Raw genomic sequence first — 19376 nt, forward strand, 5'->3', positions numbered from 1 at the left:
ACCGGAACCTAGCTTCCGAGTTAATAAGAAGCTGAGCCCAGTTCGTGCAGATCTTCACTGCACACTTTGTTACCAGCAAGAGGTGCCCCAAAATCGAGGAAAATATCTTCGGGGTAATCCAAAGAGAGGGAGAACCCATCCGGAGCTACATCAAGCGGTTCAATGAAGCATGCTTGCAGATCCCTCAGTTAGACCCTACAGTACAACTCGCTGCGGTCAAAAGAGGGGTGACGCACAAAGAATTCAAATGGCACATGGTGGCCAACCAATCAGCAACCATGGCTGACTTCCTCAAGCTCGCGGACAAGTTTATGAGAACAGAGGAAGAGATCAACCAGAGAACCGAATGCGGGGTTGAAAAAAGAAAAAAGATAAGGTCAGCCCTCCAACCCCGGCGACAGAAGAAGCCAGACTTGAGAGGCGAAGCCAAGCCAGCCGTCCTGAGCTCCCTTAGCAGTTCGGATGGATTACACGCCGTTGAACACTAGGCAGACCGAGATCTTGATGATGATCAAGGACGCCCCCTACGTAAAGTGGCCACCTCGCCTAAAGAGCAACCCAAACGAAAGGAACAAAAATCTATACTGTAGTTTTCATAAAGATCACGATCATAGTACCGAGCAATGTAATAATCTCCGCGACGAGATAGAGGGACTCATCCGTCGCGTGTACTTGAGAAATTTTGTAGATTATGACAATAGTAATAAAGCAGGTCGGCAAGGGGAACACGGGAAGGATGTCCCCGAGTCAAGCAGCAGACCGGCCGAAGCCTTGCAGCGACCCCCCCGAAGAGATGCTAGTCTGGGGAACCATCCACGTGATAGTGGGCGGTTCGGTGGTGGCAGGATGCACTTCGGTAGCAGCACAGACGTCAGTTCGCGAAGCAACCCGAGAGGAGTAGAACCCTCCCAAGAGGCTGAAGACAAAAGAACCGATCTTTTTTACAGAAGACGATGCGTGAGGTGTTCACTACCCCCACGACGAAGCGGTCGTCATAAAGCTAAGGATCAACGACTTCAAAGTCCGGCGCATACTGGTGGACTCAGGCAGTTCAGCGGACATTCTATTCAAATCGGCGTTCGACCAATTATAGTTGCAGAAAAGCGAGTTGAAACCCGCGCACACTCCTCTGGTGGGCTTCAATGGAGAGGAAGTTAGGCCCCTGGGGAAAATAACAGTACCTGTGGAAGTTGGCACATGGCCGTGCGCACTAAGACTCAACCACGATTTCCTGGTGGTCGCGACCTCCTCCCCATACAATGCCATAATAGGACGACCAATTACGCATATTCTGTGTGTAGTGGTCTCCACCTATTATCTGGCAATGAAGTTCCTCGCGGACTTCGGTGTGGGGATAGCGCGGGGCAACACACTTGAGTCTTGCAAATGCTATGTTGCCGCCCTAAAGGGAAAAACCAAGGCAACCGACGACCTCAAACTAAAGCGGCCTGCGGAGTAGGGCGAGGAACGAGCTTCGCCCATTGAGGAAACAGTCGCAGTCCCGACCTCGGCTACAGATCCGACGTGAACACTACAGATCGGTGCTTCCGTCAAGGAGCCTTTGTGGACTGAACTGGTGAGTTTCTTACTCCAAAATTTAGATATTTTTGCATGGTCCGCGGCGGATATGCCCGGTATTGACCCTGGCCTTATAACTCACAAGCTTAACACTGACTCTGTAGTTAGACCCATTAGACAGAAGAAATGCAACTTAGCCCCGGAGCACTGGAGGGCGATCGACGAAGAAGTCGAAAAGCTCCTCGCAGCGGACTTCATAAGGGAAGTTCATTACACGAGCTGGGTAGCCAAACCAGTGCTGGTGAAAAAAGCAAATGGCAAGTGGCACATGTGCGTTGACTACACTGACCTGAACCGAGCTTGCCCAAAAGACTGCTTCCCCCTGCCCCGAATTGACCGCCTAGTGGACGCGACCTCAGGATATGAGCTGTTAAGCTTCCTGGACGCATACTCAGGCTACAACCAAATCAAGATGAACCAGTCCGACGAAGAAAAAACCAGCTTCATTACCAAGTTCGGCCTGTATTGTTACAAGGTCATGCCCTTTGGGCTAAAGAATGCTGGGGCGACCTTCCAAACACTTGTAAATAAGCTTTTTCAGCCCTTAATCGGCACGGAAATAGAATGTTATGTAGGCGACATGGTCGTCAAAACACAGTTTTCACAGGAATTAATAAAAGACTTGGATTTTGTCTTCCAAATTTTGCATCAGTATAAAATGAGACTAAACCCAAACAAATGTGTCTTCGGTGTCACCTCGGGTAAGTTTGTAGTGTACATTGTCAACCGGCGCGGTATTGAGGCCAACCCGGACAAAATAAAGGCCATCCTTGATATGAGACCACCCCGAAAAGTAAAAGAAGTTCAAAGGCTAAACGGTCGCATAGCCGCTTTGAGCCACTTCATGTCCAAATCGGCAGACCGCTGCCTGCCTCTTTAAGGCAATCAAAGGCAAAGAGTTCGAATGCACCCGAGATTGCCAGCTCGCGTTCAACGAGCTAAAAACCTACCTCGCCACTGTGCCAACCTTAGCTAGACCCGAGGAGGGCAAGGTCTTAGAACTATACCTTTGGCGAGCGACGAGGTGGTCAGTTCGGTACTAGTAAAGGAAGTAGATCGGGTCCAACGACCCGTCTATTACGTTAGTAAAATTCTGTAGGGAGCAGAGACGAGATACCCGCAGATAGAAAAATAGCATACGCACTGGTAATTTCAGCTCGAAAACTCCGCCCGTACTTCCAAGCTCACACCGTCGTCGTCTTAATCGACAAACCCCCAAGTCTTGCTGAAGCCCGAGGTCTCCGATCGACTGACAAAGTGGGCCATCGAGCTCAGCGAGTACGATCTTCAGTACAAACCATGGACCGCAATTAAGGCGCAAGCCTTAGTAGATTTTATCACCGAGTGCACTTTTAGCCTCGAAGCGCCTCAACAGGTTGAGCCCGAGGTCCCCAGTTCAGGCGAAACCGGAGCTCCCAGGCCAATAGAGTCTGAACCCCGTGAAGTAGCAACCAGTGTAGCTTCTCTCCTTGTCAGGCCAATCGCGAATTGGGATGAAGAGCCCTAGATCCTTCACGCAGATGGTTCCTCGAACCAGCAAGGCAGTGGGGTTGGAATAGTCTTATGCGGCCCGGGTGGCACAAAATTGGACCACGCACTACGCTTTGAGTTCGCGACATCTAACAACGAGGCAGAATACGAAGCACTGATAGCCGGGCTGAACCTAGCGCAAAAGGTAAGAGCAAAGCACTTAGTCATCTGTAGCGATTCCCAGCTCGTGGTCAACCAGGTTATGGGCGAGTACGAAGCATGCGAGCTCTCCATGATCGCATACTTGACGAAAGTAAAAGAGGCCCTACTCAACTTCTAGTCACACTTCATCAGGCAAATCCCGAGGTCAGAGAACACTGAGGCCGACACTCTGTCCCAGTTAGCCAGCACAAGTCACAACATGAGAACCGTGTACATAGAGGACTTACCTCGGCCTAGTATTCTTGCTAGATGGAACTCTCCCTGCATATCGCAATGCAGCTAAGAGGGTGCAGCGCCAGGCAGCCAAATACGTCATAATTGACGAACGGTTGTATCGACGGTCCTACACGCTCCCCTACTTGCGTTGCCTGCGACCTGTTGAAGCCGAGTTCGTACTTCGCGACACTCATAAAGGTCTGTGCGGCGGACACCTGGGGGCAGAGCACTCGCCCAAAAAGCACTTCGACAAGGATACTACTGGCCAATGATGAAGGCAGAAGTCGTCGAGCTTGTCAGAAAATGCGACAAGTGTCAGAAGCACGCCAATATCCACCATCAGTCTGCTTCCGACCTCAAATACCTCGCCAGCCCATGGCCCTTTGCACAATGGGGCATCGACCTCCTGGGGCCATTCCTGCCAGCAACAGGTGGGAGAAAATTCCTAGTGGTGGCAGTAGATTACTTCACAAAGTGGATAGAAGCCGAACCTCTGGCAATAGTTATGGCCCGAAACATATAGAACTTCTTTTGGAAGAACATAGTATGTCGTTTCGGGTTACCTCGGGTACTGATCTTCAACAACGGCAAACAGTTCGAGGATATCAAGTTCCAAGAGTGGTGCTAGAACATGGGGATTCGGCAGAACTTCACATCAGTCGCACACCCGCAGGCAAACGGTCAGACAAAAGTAATGAATAGAGCCATCCTGCGCGGACTGAAAGCACGTCTAGATCGAGCTAAGGGATTGTGGGCGGAAGAGCTACCAAGTGTTTTATGGGCTCACCGAACTACAGAAAAAACCGCCATGGGAGAAACCCCCTTCAACCTCACCTACGACACTAAAATAGTAATCCCGGCGGAAATCGAAGTACCAACATTGCGACTAGAAACATATGACGATTAGACGAACGGAGATGAGTTACGCACCAACCTTGACCTACTGGACGAGGCAAGGGACCTCGCACACATCCGGACAACGGCCTACCAGCAGCAGGTAGCTCGGTACTACAATGCCAGAGTAAAGCAGTGAAGCTTCTGGGTCAGCGACCTGGTCCTTCGTAAGATTATGGCGCCCGAACCCGACGTGGGCAAACTTGGACCAAATTGGGAAAGGCCCTATAAAGTAAAGAGAGTGCTCGGGGGGGCATACGAGCTCGAAACCTTAGAAGGTAAGCAAGTACCCCGAGCATGGAACATTGTTAACTTAAGGCGGTACTACCTATAAACCGCCAAGCGAAGTGGACGAAATCGCTACAAGAGCCTTAGCGATTACAATTACCCGGGCATATTATTAGCTCGGCAAAAAATCAATTCGCTACAAGAGCCTTAGGGCTAAAACAAGTCGAGCGAGTACAATAACCTGGGCAAGAAACAGATTGGCATATTATCAGTTCGACAAAAAATCAGTTCGAAAAAAAGAGCAACATTTTAACTGAGAAGATTGTCTATTCCATTGCAAAAAAAATTTACATGCCCGGAGCTACTTCTTCCCCATCAGAAGGCACTTCAACAACACCCGAAGGCCCTGCCTCGCCTTCAGAGTCCGGCTCACCATCGGCAGCATTGGCCATCTCCTGAGTTATACGCAAAGTGGATATGGCGCTAATGTCAAGGTCGGGGTACGTGTTCCGGATCATCCATCGACTCAGCTTGAATCCCCTTCTGTAAGAATCCACCATTAGGTCGTCAAAACGCGAAGCAATGTAGTCTTCAACGGCCTTCTTCTTGGCATCTTCAATACCTTGGGAAAAAATCTGCGTTTTCTCCCTGATGTCCTCCTGAAGATATTCGACCTGATGCTGCAGGTCCAACCTCAAGTCCGCCATGTGCTTGACGACTACCCCCATGGCCTCGGCATCCCGTTGAGACATCGCCTGCCTAGCCATAGCGATGCGAGCAGCCTCTTTTGCAGCATAAGCGGCCGTCTCAGCAGCTCGGGTATTTGCCTCGGTGGCACGGAAAGCCTCTTCGGCAGCATGAGTGGCCGCCTCAGCAGCTCGCGCCTGCCACAAGCTCCTCTCCACCTGGGCTGCTAAGGTGTGAATAGAATAATTCACCTACCAAAAGAAACAAGTGAGCGACAACAGCAAGAAGGATAGAAAGTGAAGTAGGCAGACGAAATCGGACTTACCACCATAGCATGAGTTACGGCACGGCAGGCGACCTGATTCAAAGGAAGATCGGTCCATGCCGCGATCTCCTCGGGGAAAGTAGCCTCCCTACTCTTCTGAAGAGCGTAGTTCGGCGACAACACACTCCTGAACTCCCCTTGAGCTCCCGAACCCGAGGGCCCAGCCCGCGTATGAGCAGTCCTAGAGTGAGCAGGAGCACTGGAGTAGGCGGGAGCACCCGTATGAGTGGTCTCAGCGTAAGGCGCCCCGACCGCTTCATGCATCAGTGGAGTCACCTCGGGCTCCCTGGGCAGATCCTCCAGCGTGTGGCTTGGAACTTGAGGCTCCTCATCCTGGGGCAGTTTGGCATGAGTTCACTTGGCGACCCGTTTCCTCCTCTTCATGCCTTGGAACAGGCGCCCCCGCGGGTCCTCTCTGCATCCATCACACATGCAGAAAAGAGTTTGGCATCAGAAAAAAAAGGAAGGAACAAAGCAAACAAAAAACCTGAGCTAAGAAACCTACTCGAACTCAGGCCGACTGCAATAAGCTTGGCCTTCGTTAAGTACTGATGGCACTTTAAACCTTGTTGTGCCCATTGCTGGAGGCCCTTCACCGTCTCTTTATCGAGAGTGACACCAGAATCGGGAGCGGCCTCACCCCACCCAGTCTGAAAAGGCCACCCTTGTGCACTTCGCACCCCGAAGTAGTCCCACTTCCACGTCGGGACCTTGTTAGGAAGATTGTGGAGAAGCTTAAAGCCCGGGCAAGGAGACAGGTAATACGCCTGTCTTCCCTCAGGAAGAGAACTCGCTTGTTTTTTGAGCATTAAGATGGAGGAGAATATCTCAAAGTCTAAAGGGAAGTTCTGTTCGCAAAAAAGGGAGACTGTCCCCACCAGGTTCCGAATGGAGTTCGGGTGAAGCTGGCCAATGGTAATGCTGAAGTGGTTTATGACATCGACGAGAAGTGGGTGGAAAGGCAGTCGCGGGCCCGCAGCGAGCTGCTCTCGAAAAATCACGATCTCATCAAGACCGTGTTCCCAAGGAAAACTACCCGAAGGAATGAAATACGTATACCCCCCAGGCAAATTGTAAGAAATAAGTAGAGATTGGAGCCCCTTGGGCATCATGGTCGAATGACCAAACCTGTCTAGCATCCGACCTCGACGAGAGGTAGACGCCAAACTGCCCGAAGCGGCTCGGCCTACGGGTTTGAAGTCATCCTCAAGTTCCACCTCAGGATCACTAAAGCAGTTGGGGGATACGGCTCTGTTCGTAGAACCTACATCGGTCCTACTTGAAGAATCGTCTGAGCTGTCAAAGCTAGACATCGAGGAGAAGAGGTGGATTCAAGTACTCACCGGAAGAAAGTTTTGAAGATTACGGAGACTGGAACAAGCCAAAAACCTTGAAGGCGAAGTAACAAGCCTAGACGCGAACTGAAAAGTTGGACACGATCTCAAGAAGCAAATTGCAGAAGTGACAAATCAACTAGGGTCCCCTACTATTTATAGCTACAGTAACCAAGAAACACAGTGCAGATCAAAGCCAAATCTGACGGCCCGCATTCGCGCCGACAGCACGTCCCTAAGATCGAGACGTCATTGGCGCACGTCTTTCTGAAAAGAGCGAAATGTCAGCTTACGTCTTTTTGAAATCGACGACGCGTCGGCGCACGTCTTTCGAAAACTGACAGCACACCGCACAAGTCTTTGCAACTGACAACTGCTAGTGCACGTCTCCTCAAAACGGCAGTGACGCGCTTTTTTTAAAAATTAAAAGACTCGTTGTCACGTCCCAGCGGCGCGATTTTTTGAAATTTAAAATAAACGCACGCTGCCACATCCGTCAACATTCATAAGCAGTAGGCACGTCTCCCGCCTTTTCGGACGCTCCAGAAAAACCGGAGAACCCTGGCAAAGCACCTCGCGCAGTCAAGATTCGAAGAACGAGACAAATCCACCTACCACCTTGCAAAACTTCCTGCGCCAGGGCAAGACCCTTGGTGCTAGGAGTGGGGGGCAATTGATGAAGGAAGATTTGGCCCGACCTCACAGTTTCGCAACACGTGGCAAAGGCAACAGCTCGGCGCAAAAGCACGCCTAAGGCGCGAGCACCAAGGGGAGAAACCGACTGACTGAACTCCCCTACCAGTAGTCCGAACTCCCTACTAGGGGCCCGAACTCACCATTGGCCCCAAACCAGACAGTAATCCGAATTGGCCTGCATGTAACAGTTCGGGACATACCTCGCCGAACTGGCTTGCCTTGTAACAGTTCGGAACACACCTTGCCGAACTGGCGTGCCTTGTAACAGTTCGGGATACACTTCACCGAACTAGCCTGCTTTATAACAGTTCAGGATACACCTCGCCAAACTGACCTGCCCTATAGCAATATAGGACATACCTCCGAACTCAAGACTTCGCCTCGCTCACCACTCCATATCGCCCTCAGGACACCAAAACCAAACAAACCATGCTATGCCTAACTCTGCGGAAGTCCGTACCCAAGGGCGGCGCACCTGACTGACTTGGGATCTAACGCTTGACGGTCGCACTCCAAACGGCCACCTGCCACTGCCTCCTGACACCGCCATCTCCAGTTACGGAGACAGTTTCGACGAAAGGCAGTGACGGTTCTATCCCAACAGAAAGGACGACACCCAAATTGATAGATGCAAGGGTAATCATACCCGACTTGACAAGGGCTTCGGAGTGAGTGCGCGAAGTGGTTATAAAAGACCCCCTACCTCCAACAACAAAGGTATGTGAACTTTGCGCCATCTGGTCTATACTTTGCCTTTGAGAAAATACTAACTTGAGCTTCAGAGTTATCTCATCGGATTCCCCCGGAGTTCCCTCATTTTTCCCATTTCAGACTTCCTGTCGCTCTATCTTAAAGCGAAACCATTAACAGCTAAGACGGGCCGGATTGCGCTCCATCACCTTCCACTTCCATAGTGATTGGGAGTGTTAGAAAATTATGTGAATTAGTTGAATTTCATCTGTATAAAACCTCGTCAACGGAAAACCCAACTAAAGAGACTACAGGTTGATTGAGAAGATCCTTGAAAGTTATCGGTTAGTTGAAGTTGAATGATTTCCTTCTTTTATTTTTCGTTCAATTGAAGGAAATGAAAATCAGTCAAATATGATTTTCTTCTTTTATTTTTCGTTCAATGGGGTCCACCATCAGCTCTACATACACACTCGACAGAGAGGCTGGCTCGTGAGTCGTGACTTGTGAGGAGAGAAGAGAGAGATGCATGGGTCAGGCGAGTGGAGTGGTGTGGTGTGGGTGATTTGTCTTTATCCTAAACGAAGATCAGTCAAATATGAAAATGCATTTGTATTTGGGAGAAGGAAGGCCCGGCATCTGATAAAATACGCCTAACACACACCTGAAACCATTGGGCATTTGGGCTGGGGCCTGGCCGCCTGGGGGTTAAAAAAAGCTTTTTAATTTGTTTTTGGATTTGGTGGAGGGACGGGATTTTCATTAAGCTTTGAAGGTCCGTACCCATACTGATACGGTGCCCTCAATTATTTATTTTATTTTCTACATGAAGAAATGTTTGAATACTAATTCAACTAATCTGTTCCAGCTGTAAAAAGAAAGAATGAAAAAAAAAAAAAAAACAAACAAAGATAAAGCCGCCCATTACTCTCGTCTTTTTCCTCATTGCCGAAAAGATTCTCTGAAAAAACTTAAAAAACCCCTGAAAAATGCCAGAGATTTTGGCGGTTGTCCAAGTGTGGTCCTGTTTCAATTAATTAGGGTTAAGAGATATGTTTGGTTAGAGCAAACTATCATCTCCACTCAAACAAAAAAGTCATCTGCACATCACCCGCCCCCCCAAACCAATTGAAGATTCGATTGGAGAATGGAGGCCTCCCCAAGTCTTACGGTGGGATCTCCAATATTCAACAAAGAAAAAAAAAAAAAAAAAGAAGCACAAGTGACCGACTTCACGCGAATGCTCTTTGCAATAAAATTTGAATAATCAACTTAATTTAAAAACCGGTAACTTCGAGAAGTTTATTAAATAAAATAAAATAAAATATTACTTCTTTTTTTCATCTAACGCTTCCTTCATTAATTATGATTATTGTAATGCCACGCCAAGAAAGTATTAGAATTAATTTCTTCTGTTGAAAATGATAAAGCATTATTGCAGTGATCCGGCGCTAATAATGGATCCCATATCTCCCCCAAGAAAAGTCTCATGAACCGGAGCTCTATCCAACGAATATGACTTCAGCAGGACCATTTTTAAATGATCCAACGGTCCTGACTAACCCTACCAATGATTAATTTTGGCCTGCTATGTCCAAATCAGTTGTAGATGGTGCCGTCGTTTTATCTCATTTTGGACTGCACCAATTAATCGCTTATTCTTTTCTTGAATCTTTTGAAATCTCTTTAATCATCGCCGATTTATAGAGAAGTTGAAATCTCTGTCTTCTTTTTTGCCGAAAAAAAACGGGGAAAAAAGAAAAGATAGAAGACATAAAAATCTATTTATTTATCGGAATACGAGAGAACGAAAAAAGCAAAGGAAAATAAATATTAGTAAAAAAGGGTAGGTTAAAAAAAAAAGGCTGAAAAGGGAGAAGGCCGCAGCAAGGGCCGAGGGGGAGGGCGTTGGAGTTAATGCATTTATTTATTTTAACATTTTTGTACGAAAGCAATTTCGGCCTGCTTTAACCCTGCTTTTTTATTAAAGCCCCAAAGAGAGAGAAGGCATGAAAAAAAAAGGAGAAAATAAAAAAAATTAAAATATAACGAAATACTCTTGAATTCCTAACATTTCTAATACAGTGCTCTCAACCTCTTTCTCAGTTTTCCCTCACAAACTATAAAAATCTTTTCCTTCTTTCTTCCTTCGATCTCTGTATTTCTGTAACAGGTTCTCAGTATTTTTTTCTTTTTTTAAGGTAAGAAAATAGCGAATTTCTGCTTCATTTTCGAATTTCCGGATTTTTGCTATTTTTTGGGTGATTTTTTTGATATTTTAATTCCATAAAACCCGAAAAAAGAGAGAATTTTTGTTGGTAATTTCTGAGGGGAAGACGTATTTTGTGATGAGAATATGAATTTCGTTTGCTTTTTTGTAGGATCTTGCCTTGGATTTCGAAAAAATCAAAATTTTCTGCCTCTGTAAATTAGGGTTCGTAACTTCCAGGCTCATTCTTCTCTAGGTTCCTGTTAGGATTTTGTATTTCTTGTTTTCTGTACTAGATTTTTGTTCGGGTTTCTGTTGCAGAGTCCTCTGATTCTTCTTCTACTTCTCAGTGAAAGGACAAGTTTTTTCCTGTACTAGGGTTTAGGGATTGTTTATAGTGTGCTTAGGGTTTAATAAATATCGGGTTTTGGGTTCTTCGATGTTTCGTGTTTTGAGTTATCTGCGGTTAAGTTTTTTAGTACAGTCACTGTTTGTAGAGGTTTTGTAACAATTTCTTACAACAGTCAGAGTCTAAAGGGATTTTTCTCAACTTGGCAGCTAACATTAGTAGCAGAGAAGCATCTGAGCATTTGGTTCTTGAAGGCAATATCAGGAAAGTTTGTTCTTTCGAGTTTACCGAAACAACCGCAGAAGAAACCCGAGTAGTAGGAATTCTGGGTTTGTTCATGGTCCAATTTTCACATTTATCAAGTTCTTGTGATATCTAGGGGGTTTGTATGGTGTATAGGAATCTCCTATTCCATGCATGATGTCCGGATCTGAACCGGGAATCATGTCGGGTAGAGAATCGTTCGGTGTCAGCATTCAAAAAAGCCCAGTCCCTTCTCAGCCGTCGGGGATACCGAACATGAGATTAGCTTTCAGTTCCGACGGGACGGCAGTGTACAAACCTGTTACAAGCAGCACTCCTTCCTACCAAACCAGCGGTGGAGGTTCTGGTGGTGATGGCTCTGCCGGCGCGATCGTCCAGCACGGCCTTAGCATGAACATGGGGGAACCCATGAAGCGGAAACGAGGAAGGCCCAGGAAGTATGGCCCCGACGGAACCATGGCTCTCGCATTGACACCTACATCACCCGGTGGCGGTGTCCCTGCCAGCGGCGGGTTTTCTTCCTCTTCGGCGGCCTCGCCATCGTCGTCCATAAAGAGAAATAGGGGTCGACCACCAGGCTCGGGCAAGAAGCAGCAAATGGCTGCACTGGGTAGCTTTTCTCTTTCCTTCAAATACGCGTGGTTTTTCTTTTTTTTGTATTGTTTCTACTTTCTATTCTATGGTTCAGTTTGATTGTGTTTGACGTTCTCTCGTTATCTTTGTCTGTCACGTGGTGGTGGATGATATTTGGATGGAGAGATGGGGGAATATTTGATTTTGTTGAGATGAAATCTTATTAATCTTACTATACTGCAACAGGCCTTCTGACTTAAATGTTTGGTTGAGATGAGATCTGAATTTTGCTTGTTATCCGCTGGAGTGGGGGTGGTTATTTAGTTTAGGTTCTGACGGGGAAGTGGGGTTGATAGATACGGGGGAGATGAATGGATGACTCTGTAAAACAGGAAAACAAAGGCAATTGAGAGTTTTGCTGGAAATTGGGATGTGTTGGATCCGACTTGATAAAATTACATATATGCCCTTTCTTGTTATTTTTTTATTTTTTATTTTTTTGATTATTGACTCTGTTGGTTGTTGAATTTCCTTTTTTTTTATGCCACGCTGCTACTTTTATGTCTTTCCTTAACGCAGCAGTCCATAAATCTTGTTTAAGTATGGATTTTCTCTTTTCTTCCTGGAGGTTCTTTTTTAATTTTTATTTTTATTTTTTTTGGGTAGAAATTTGTCATTAGATCTTATTCTGTTTCTGAGTAATTTGTTTTCTTCTTCTTCTTCTTCTTCTTCTTCTCTCTCTCTCCCTCTTTTAATTTTAACTGGGATATGTATAGTAAACACTAAACACTAAACACTAAACACTGCTGGTTCTGTTTGTTTCCCTTTAATAACTTTATCATACAAAATACATTATCTGGTACTAATGCTATGATCATTTATAGGGGCCCAATCTTGCTAAGAGACAGTAAAAATAAGAATATGGTAAAAAAGGGAAAATTTTATTTTATAAAGTTCTGTGGGATGAAATGATTTAATTTTAAAATACCACCCAGTTGGAACTGTTGCTTTTAATTAATTTCAGAACATTAATGCTTTGTTTCTCTTTCTTATTTTGTTTTGGCTAATAAAAAGGAAAGATTATTCTTCTTTCATTTCCGCTCCTCTATTGCTTTAATTATTATACAGTTTCTTTTTCCTCAAATTCCTTATCAAGGTCTTGGGTTGCAGGATCAGCTGGTATTGGATTTACACCTCATGTTATCACGGTTAAAGCTGGAGAGGTACTTGTCTGTTGCTGTTGTTGTCATTGTTATAATTTTTCTTGTTGTCACTGTCATAGAAACTATAATAATCATTTTCATTGTTATTGTTTTATCATTATTAATACCATTAACTTGTAGCTGTTGTGATGGTGGCTATGATTTGTTATCAAGGGATTGACTTACAGGAGCAATTGTTTAACTGTAAATGTTTCTGTTGCTTTTGTGCTACCTAGACATGAATTTATTATGTAGTTACTCTTATGGTTGAAAATGTACTGATTGGGAACAACAGATATTCATCTGAAGGGTAAAATGGATTGGGTTCTATACTAGATTTCTCTGTCTATATAAGCATGATATTTCAGCTATATGGAGGCACAATCTAGCCAATCAAAACCAATGTTGTCAGACATGGATCATATTGGACAGTTAAACTGATCAACTGGTGACAGTGAAACCATGTGTTCGCTTCTAGACCTTGGATTTTGTACCCCACACCTTGTTGCAACTTCTGCTGGCTGTTGAATTCAATTGAAATGATTTGAAGATTAGGGTGTATTTGGCTGCAAGAACATGGTAGGCACCTGATCACTTGAGGGGTGGGCCTTGACGCAACAGTTAGGTTGCTCCATTGCAACTTCTGTGATCAGGGTTCAAATCTTGGAGACAACCTGCAGGGGTAAGACTGTACATCTGTCCCTCTCCAGAACCCGCATTGGCGGGAGCATCGTGCACTTGGCTGCCCTTTTAACATGGTAGGACCCTCCTTGAATTGTTTCCTCCAAGGCATACCATTCTGCATAGTAGGCGCTTTAATAGCCCCATTTTGTAGACATCATCTATTATTATCTTCCCCTGATGAACTGAAACAGGCATCCTTCTACTCTTATTATATTTATATTGAGGTAGCAATATAACCAAACAGTTGGGTTCGTTATGTTGATAATCATGATCTGTTTGTAATTTTTTATTCTACCCTTGATGAATCATGCACAGGTTTTACATGGTAGTATCAGTGTTAAAAATGCTAGTCACTCTTGTATACTTGTGGGGAAGTTGATAAAATTTTAATTTACTCTGCTCATAGCGTGTAGGTTTTACCTGGTGGCATTTTGTAGACTAGTGTCTTTCTGTAAATATTCTAGTTCTCCACTGAAAAATCTTTTATCTGTTTCCAGGATGTGTCGTCAAAAATAATGTCATTTTCACAAAATGGTCCACGGGCTGTGTGCATTCTTTCAGCAAATGGTGCTATATCTAATGTAACACTGCGTCAAGCAGCAACATCTGGTGGAACTGTAACTTATGAGGTTCGCTATTAATATATGTGACACTTGCCTTTGTCTTAGATTATCCATTTATTATTACTATTATTATTATTATTATTATTATTGTTATTATTATTGTTTTGTTTTGTTTGGATCTAACATCAGCCATTTCTTTGGCATGGTTCAGTGGCCTATCAAAATATGTTAATAAAGAAAAAAACAGTTGGGAGGGTTCAGTATGGGGGTGGGCTAACCCACCCCTGTTGTATGGCCCATGAATCTAGAGAGAGATTTTGTACAGTTGCGAGTTTGCGACTGGTGTGGCCTTGGTTCTTGCACTCCTAGATTAAAACTATGAATTGGTTTGACATGTATTTGCTTGTTTGAAAATGTTTTCCTGGTAGATACCTCTGGATATATGCTTGCAAACTTTGAATGGTATTAGATTCATGATAGTTGAATAGGAAAATGATATTATAATGGGTTATTTGTTTGCCAAACAGGGTTAGGACATGAACAATGTCCATGATTCTTAAATTATTGCTTTTTGCAAAATTTCATTTTTTGAGGGGGGAGAGGTGGCAGCTGTGGATGGAGAAGCTACTTCTTACATGCTAATGCTTGTTGTATATTAATTAATATTGTACCCATCTGAAGCTGATTTGTTCATTCAAATGCAGGGGCGATTTGAAATCCTGTCACTCTCTGGTTCTTTCCTTCTGTCAGAGAGTGGTGGTCAACGCAGCAGAACTGGTGGATTGAGTGTTTCCCTTGCTGGTCCAGATGGGCGTGTGTTAGGTGGTGGTGTGGCTGGGCTCTTGACTGCAGCATCCCCTGTCCAGGTTCCTAGCTCTAATTTAGGACCCTGTTCCCTTCCCAACAGTTTTTTTCCTACTGTTTCTATGGTCAATTATGAATTAATTTTAATGTTTCATTGAGCAGAATATAGGGCAATAAGAAATGTGTTTACAGAATGAATGTGGTAAAGCATGCATAGGGTATTGTTGCAGCATATAATTTGTTATACCATACAGCATATAAATGTGACGTGAATAGGGTAATGCTGCTGCTGCAGGTGGTGGTTGGAAGTTTTATTGCAGAAGGGCGGAAAGAGTCAAAGGCAATGAACCCATCGGAACCACCAAAGATTGGAGCGGGGGGTGGTGGGCCAACAGGAACAGGGGCTGGGAGTCCACCATCCCGGGGCACCCTCAGTGAGTCCTCAGGTGGACCAGGAAGCCCCCTTAACCAGCAGAGTACAGGGGCATGCAATAATAACAATACACAGGGAATGGCGAACATGCCGTGGAAGTGAGAAGTATAAAAAAACATCAGCTTGTTTCCCACTTTTGTGTAATAGGAATGTGAAATGTGATCCTCCATTGTATGTCATAGCTTACTTCCACTGTTCCCCCCCAATTTGTAATTTAATCCCATTCTCTCTCTCTCTCTACTAACTTATATGTTATGTAGCCCTGTAGCCGTGTAGCCATGTAGCCTGTAGCCTGTAGGCTGTAGGTGGCGCTGAGTTTAATGGGGAAGGATCGCTGGTGGCGACTGGCGAGCTTGTGTGTGATGATTCTGTCCTTCCCCCATGGAATGGAACGTTGTGTTGTTTCAGATATATTAGAATAAATGTGGTGATTCAGATTCTGTTTCGGTTATCTGCCAATTGTGCTTTAGCCTTTATATGCTGCGGTTCACGCAAACATGGTGCCACCCATGAACCAAAATCATGATTTCTCATTTATCAAGGACGAGGACAGGAGGAAGTCATGAATAGGGGTGTCAACGGTATTTGAAAATCCGATATTTGATGTAATTGAAGAATTTGGATAATTCGATTATCTAATCGGTTGAATATAGATATTCTAGTAAATCGAATTCAAATTTGGATGGCCTAATTCCATTTAATAAATATTCGAATTTGATCGATTATTTAATTTATATATATAATAATTAAGTTATATAAATAATTCATATATTTATATATTTTATATCAATAAAATATTTATTTTATATTTTTATTAATTATTTAAAATACTTAATTAATCGAATTTGAATCGAATTGGATATTCAAATGTTTAATCAGATTTGAATTCTGATATTAATTTTTAACATTGGTCGGATATAAAATCAAATTTAAATCAGATTTTCTAATTAAATTCGAATTCAAATATTGCCTTGTCCAATTTGGTCCGCTGATTACAGTGAATTTGATTCCTTAACCTAAATCCTAATGATCGTGGGGCCATGTCATGTCCAAGGAGAGAACAAGGCGATGGACGACGTTACAGCCTGGGTGGGCAATGCCAAATTTGTTTTCTTGGTATTGAAAGGTGTCCTGGCCTGGGCCTTAAATCCTTAATCTTCATAACCAATTTAATGAACTGGCTAAATGCACCCTACAGTCCTACACCAAAGAGTCAGGAATCAAGGACGGGGCTTTACTTCCTCCCATATCACATATCACCTTAACCCTAACCCTTGGTTTTTTCGTGGCAGAGGCTTTCTGGACAATATCCTCCTTCAGTATAAATCCCCATTTACATATGCATAGTTGCTTAAGTTAAAAAGAAGTAGATAAAAAGCCTTGCACACCTACACTGAAGAGTGAAGACTCTCTTGAAATCTTTCTCCTCTACCGCGTGTGCTATTAGTCTACTGATTGGTGCCCTTAGTCTATGCTTTTAATTTTAAGTGGAGGTAGAGCATTGCTTTTAGCTTTTACTACAAATTACAACAGTAGAAAAAACACATTTAGAGCCCAAATTCAGAAGAAAGAAAAAGTCATTGGTAAGGTTAAGACACAACACTTTTTCCTCCCTGATATCAATCATGATTTGCCATCATTCCTCAGTATCTCTCTAATCTGCATTCTTCAAAAGGAGATTACATTAATGGGACCATAAGATCTAATATCGGTTTCCTTTTTTTCTTTCTTTAAGTTGTCCCCTCTGGACTCTGGTTTCTTCTTCCCTTTCTTACCAACTTGCCTGGTCGGTACTCTGGGTTTGAAGTTTTTCCTAGTTTCAGAGCTGTTTTCCTTCAAACGTCTGACCGAACTGCCAATTTGGTGGAGCAACATTGTAAGATGCAACAGTCTTCCCGCTGCTGCTTGTGACCTCAAAAGATAGAGGTTGTCCTTTAAGGTTGATATTGCACTGCCAGATTTGACCCCAGTTCCTTCCCATGGGTATCCACCCCGTTTTTGATCCCTTCACCTTCACTGCCACCACTTCGCCATCCAACCCAACATTAGCGATCAGGACTTGGTAGAAGTAAGAACTCCCGCTCAATGTAAATCTCAACCCTCCATTTCTGGTGCACTTCACCCTACACCCACACACGAAATTGAGCTATCTTTTATTATAACACCGAAATCTTAACAAAAGGATTCCTAATTAAATAAATGGATCCACACAATACACAATTACACAGAATAATGGCCCTGCCTTACATTTTATGTTTTACAAGGTTAGGACCATTGAATCATCAGGATTTCCACACAATACACAATTACACAGAATAATGGCCCATGCAAGAGGTTGCTGATTGATGGTTTGCTTTTTCTTTTTTTCCTTCGTGAACTACAGTATAGTTGAATGAATGGCTATACCTATACGGTCTCTGTTTGTTTTTATAAACTTCTACCGTTTCTATTTTCTACTCGTAGGGACTTAAGATTTCATTTATCTATTGATAAAGGTGGAGCTGAAACAATCATCTAATCCATGGGTTTGGAGTTTGGAATCTCTCACCTCCTGTACTGAACCGGCACAATATCAGCTCTTCTCTCTGCTATTTCAGCAAAAGCCGCCTCAGATAACTCGAAGTGCTCTCGTGGGAAATTGCACCAGCCACCATAATCGGCCGGCAGCCCATAATTTGGGGGACAAAAGTCCGTGGCAGTAATGATGACAGATGGGCTTCCCTGCAGACACCAGAGGATGTGATCCACACACCTAAGCTCGAAACACCCTCCGCAGGTACGCCCTCTGTTGAATAGCAAACTACTAAGACCAGCACTGTATTTTCCATAGGTTGCCTTGTGAAGGTCCCCATAACCACAAGCTCCTTCTGCAACACCGAACAATGACGGGATTGACAATGGTGACAATGCCTTTTAATCAATGTTTAATAGAATCGAACATTGCTTTATAGAAGCTACCATTATGCAGAAACCTTGTAAAAAGAAGTTTAAAAAGCAAAGCAAGTACCGGTGATAATCGACCCATCTGTTTCTGTAGAATATGTTGCAGTGGCGGACTTCCATTCAGATTCTTGGGCAGTTGTTATGCTTAGGTTTAATAATATAAAGGAGAAAACGGCGGTTCGGAAAATAACCATCTCATCTATGAACTATGAATGATTATGAGAAAGGAGGACTCTTGACTCTTGAGAAGCAGTAGATTTATAAACTGTGATGCTAATAAGCTCCTTCATGTCATTTCTAGGAAATGACCTTAAATTTCCTTAGAAATTGGGCTGACTTGAATTATTTGATGCTTGATAAAAAACTCCGTTAGCACTTGATGAGGAGGTTCTGGGTCTGGCCCTGAAAATTATTTGACGCTCAGCCTCAGTTCACATTATGACATCTGATCTCAAAGCCTGGCCATAGGAGTGACTGGTGAGGTGAGAGCACAAGTATATCGATCTCTAGACTCTAGCAAAGGCCTTTTCTGGAAAAAAGATGGACAGTCAAAAAGGATTGGCGCCTGTATTCGGCATTTCGGCTCCGTTTTGATGGCGGACATTGCCGTGTCTGTGTAGTATCAAGGTTCAAGAGGAAAGAGATAGAATTAGAATCCAAAGGGATTGAATTATTGTTTGGGTTAGGGTTTCTTTTGCTTGTTTAGTTGTTGGGCTCTTCTTTTGAGACGGTGGGGAAACAGGAAAGAGGGAAGATGCATTGACAAGATCAAAAGTTAAACGGGAAATGCACATATTGCTCACTTTTTTTTTTCACAAAATTACGGGGCACTACTGACCACTTTCATTGAGATTTTAGGTCTGGGTTACTATAGCTTTTATGGGATTTGGATTTTAGGTCTAGCCCACTCTTTAGTTTCTTTCTGAAATCGGAAGCCCGCATTCTCTGTCCCTGATTTTTGTAATTGTAAGTTGTAACTTCACCCATAAATATAATAACTATCTACTCAAAA

At 44.0% G+C, this 19376-nt stretch overlaps 2 protein-coding genes across 3 annotated transcripts; one reads left to right on the forward strand and one right to left on the reverse strand.

The window, feature by feature from the left end:
* The first annotated feature begins 10203 nt into the window (after positions 1-10203).
* On the forward strand, positions 10204-15872 carry LOC148849703 (AT-hook motif nuclear-localized protein 10-like). 2 transcript variants are annotated; one of them, XM_088944186.1, is made up of 7 exons: positions 10208-10541; positions 10722-10774; positions 11108-11772; positions 12906-12958; positions 14119-14250; positions 14889-15050; positions 15284-15872. In XM_088944186.1, exons 3-7 carry the CDS (start codon positions 11316-11318, stop codon positions 15521-15523), a joined length of 1044 nt encoding a protein of 347 aa, XP_088800312.1. In that variant the 5' UTR covers positions 10208-10541; positions 10722-10774; positions 11108-11315; the 3' UTR covers positions 15524-15872. The 2 variants fall into 2 exon arrangements, with proteins under 2 accessions (XP_088800311.1, XP_088800312.1); XM_088944185.1 differs by lacking the exon at positions 10722-10774 and having other exon boundaries at positions 10204-10541.
* Positions 15873-16902: 1030 nt separating this feature from the next.
* EXPA20 (expansin A20) lies at positions 16903-19228 on the reverse strand. The gene is made up of 3 exons (XM_088944187.1): positions 18429-19228; positions 17970-18288; positions 16903-17544 (listed from the first exon to the last, which is right to left on the reverse strand). Exons 1-3 carry the CDS (start codon positions 18556-18558, stop codon positions 17241-17243), a joined length of 753 nt encoding a protein of 250 aa, XP_088800313.1. The 5' UTR covers positions 18559-19228; the 3' UTR covers positions 16903-17240.
* Positions 19229-19376: the final 148 nt, after the last annotated feature.

This window comes from Nelumbo lutea, chromosome 5 (assembly GCF_056320005.1).
Source record: "Nelumbo lutea isolate HS-2025 chromosome 5, American lotus-T2T, whole genome shotgun sequence".
NCBI lineage: Eukaryota > Viridiplantae > Streptophyta > Magnoliopsida > Proteales > Nelumbonaceae > Nelumbo > Nelumbo lutea.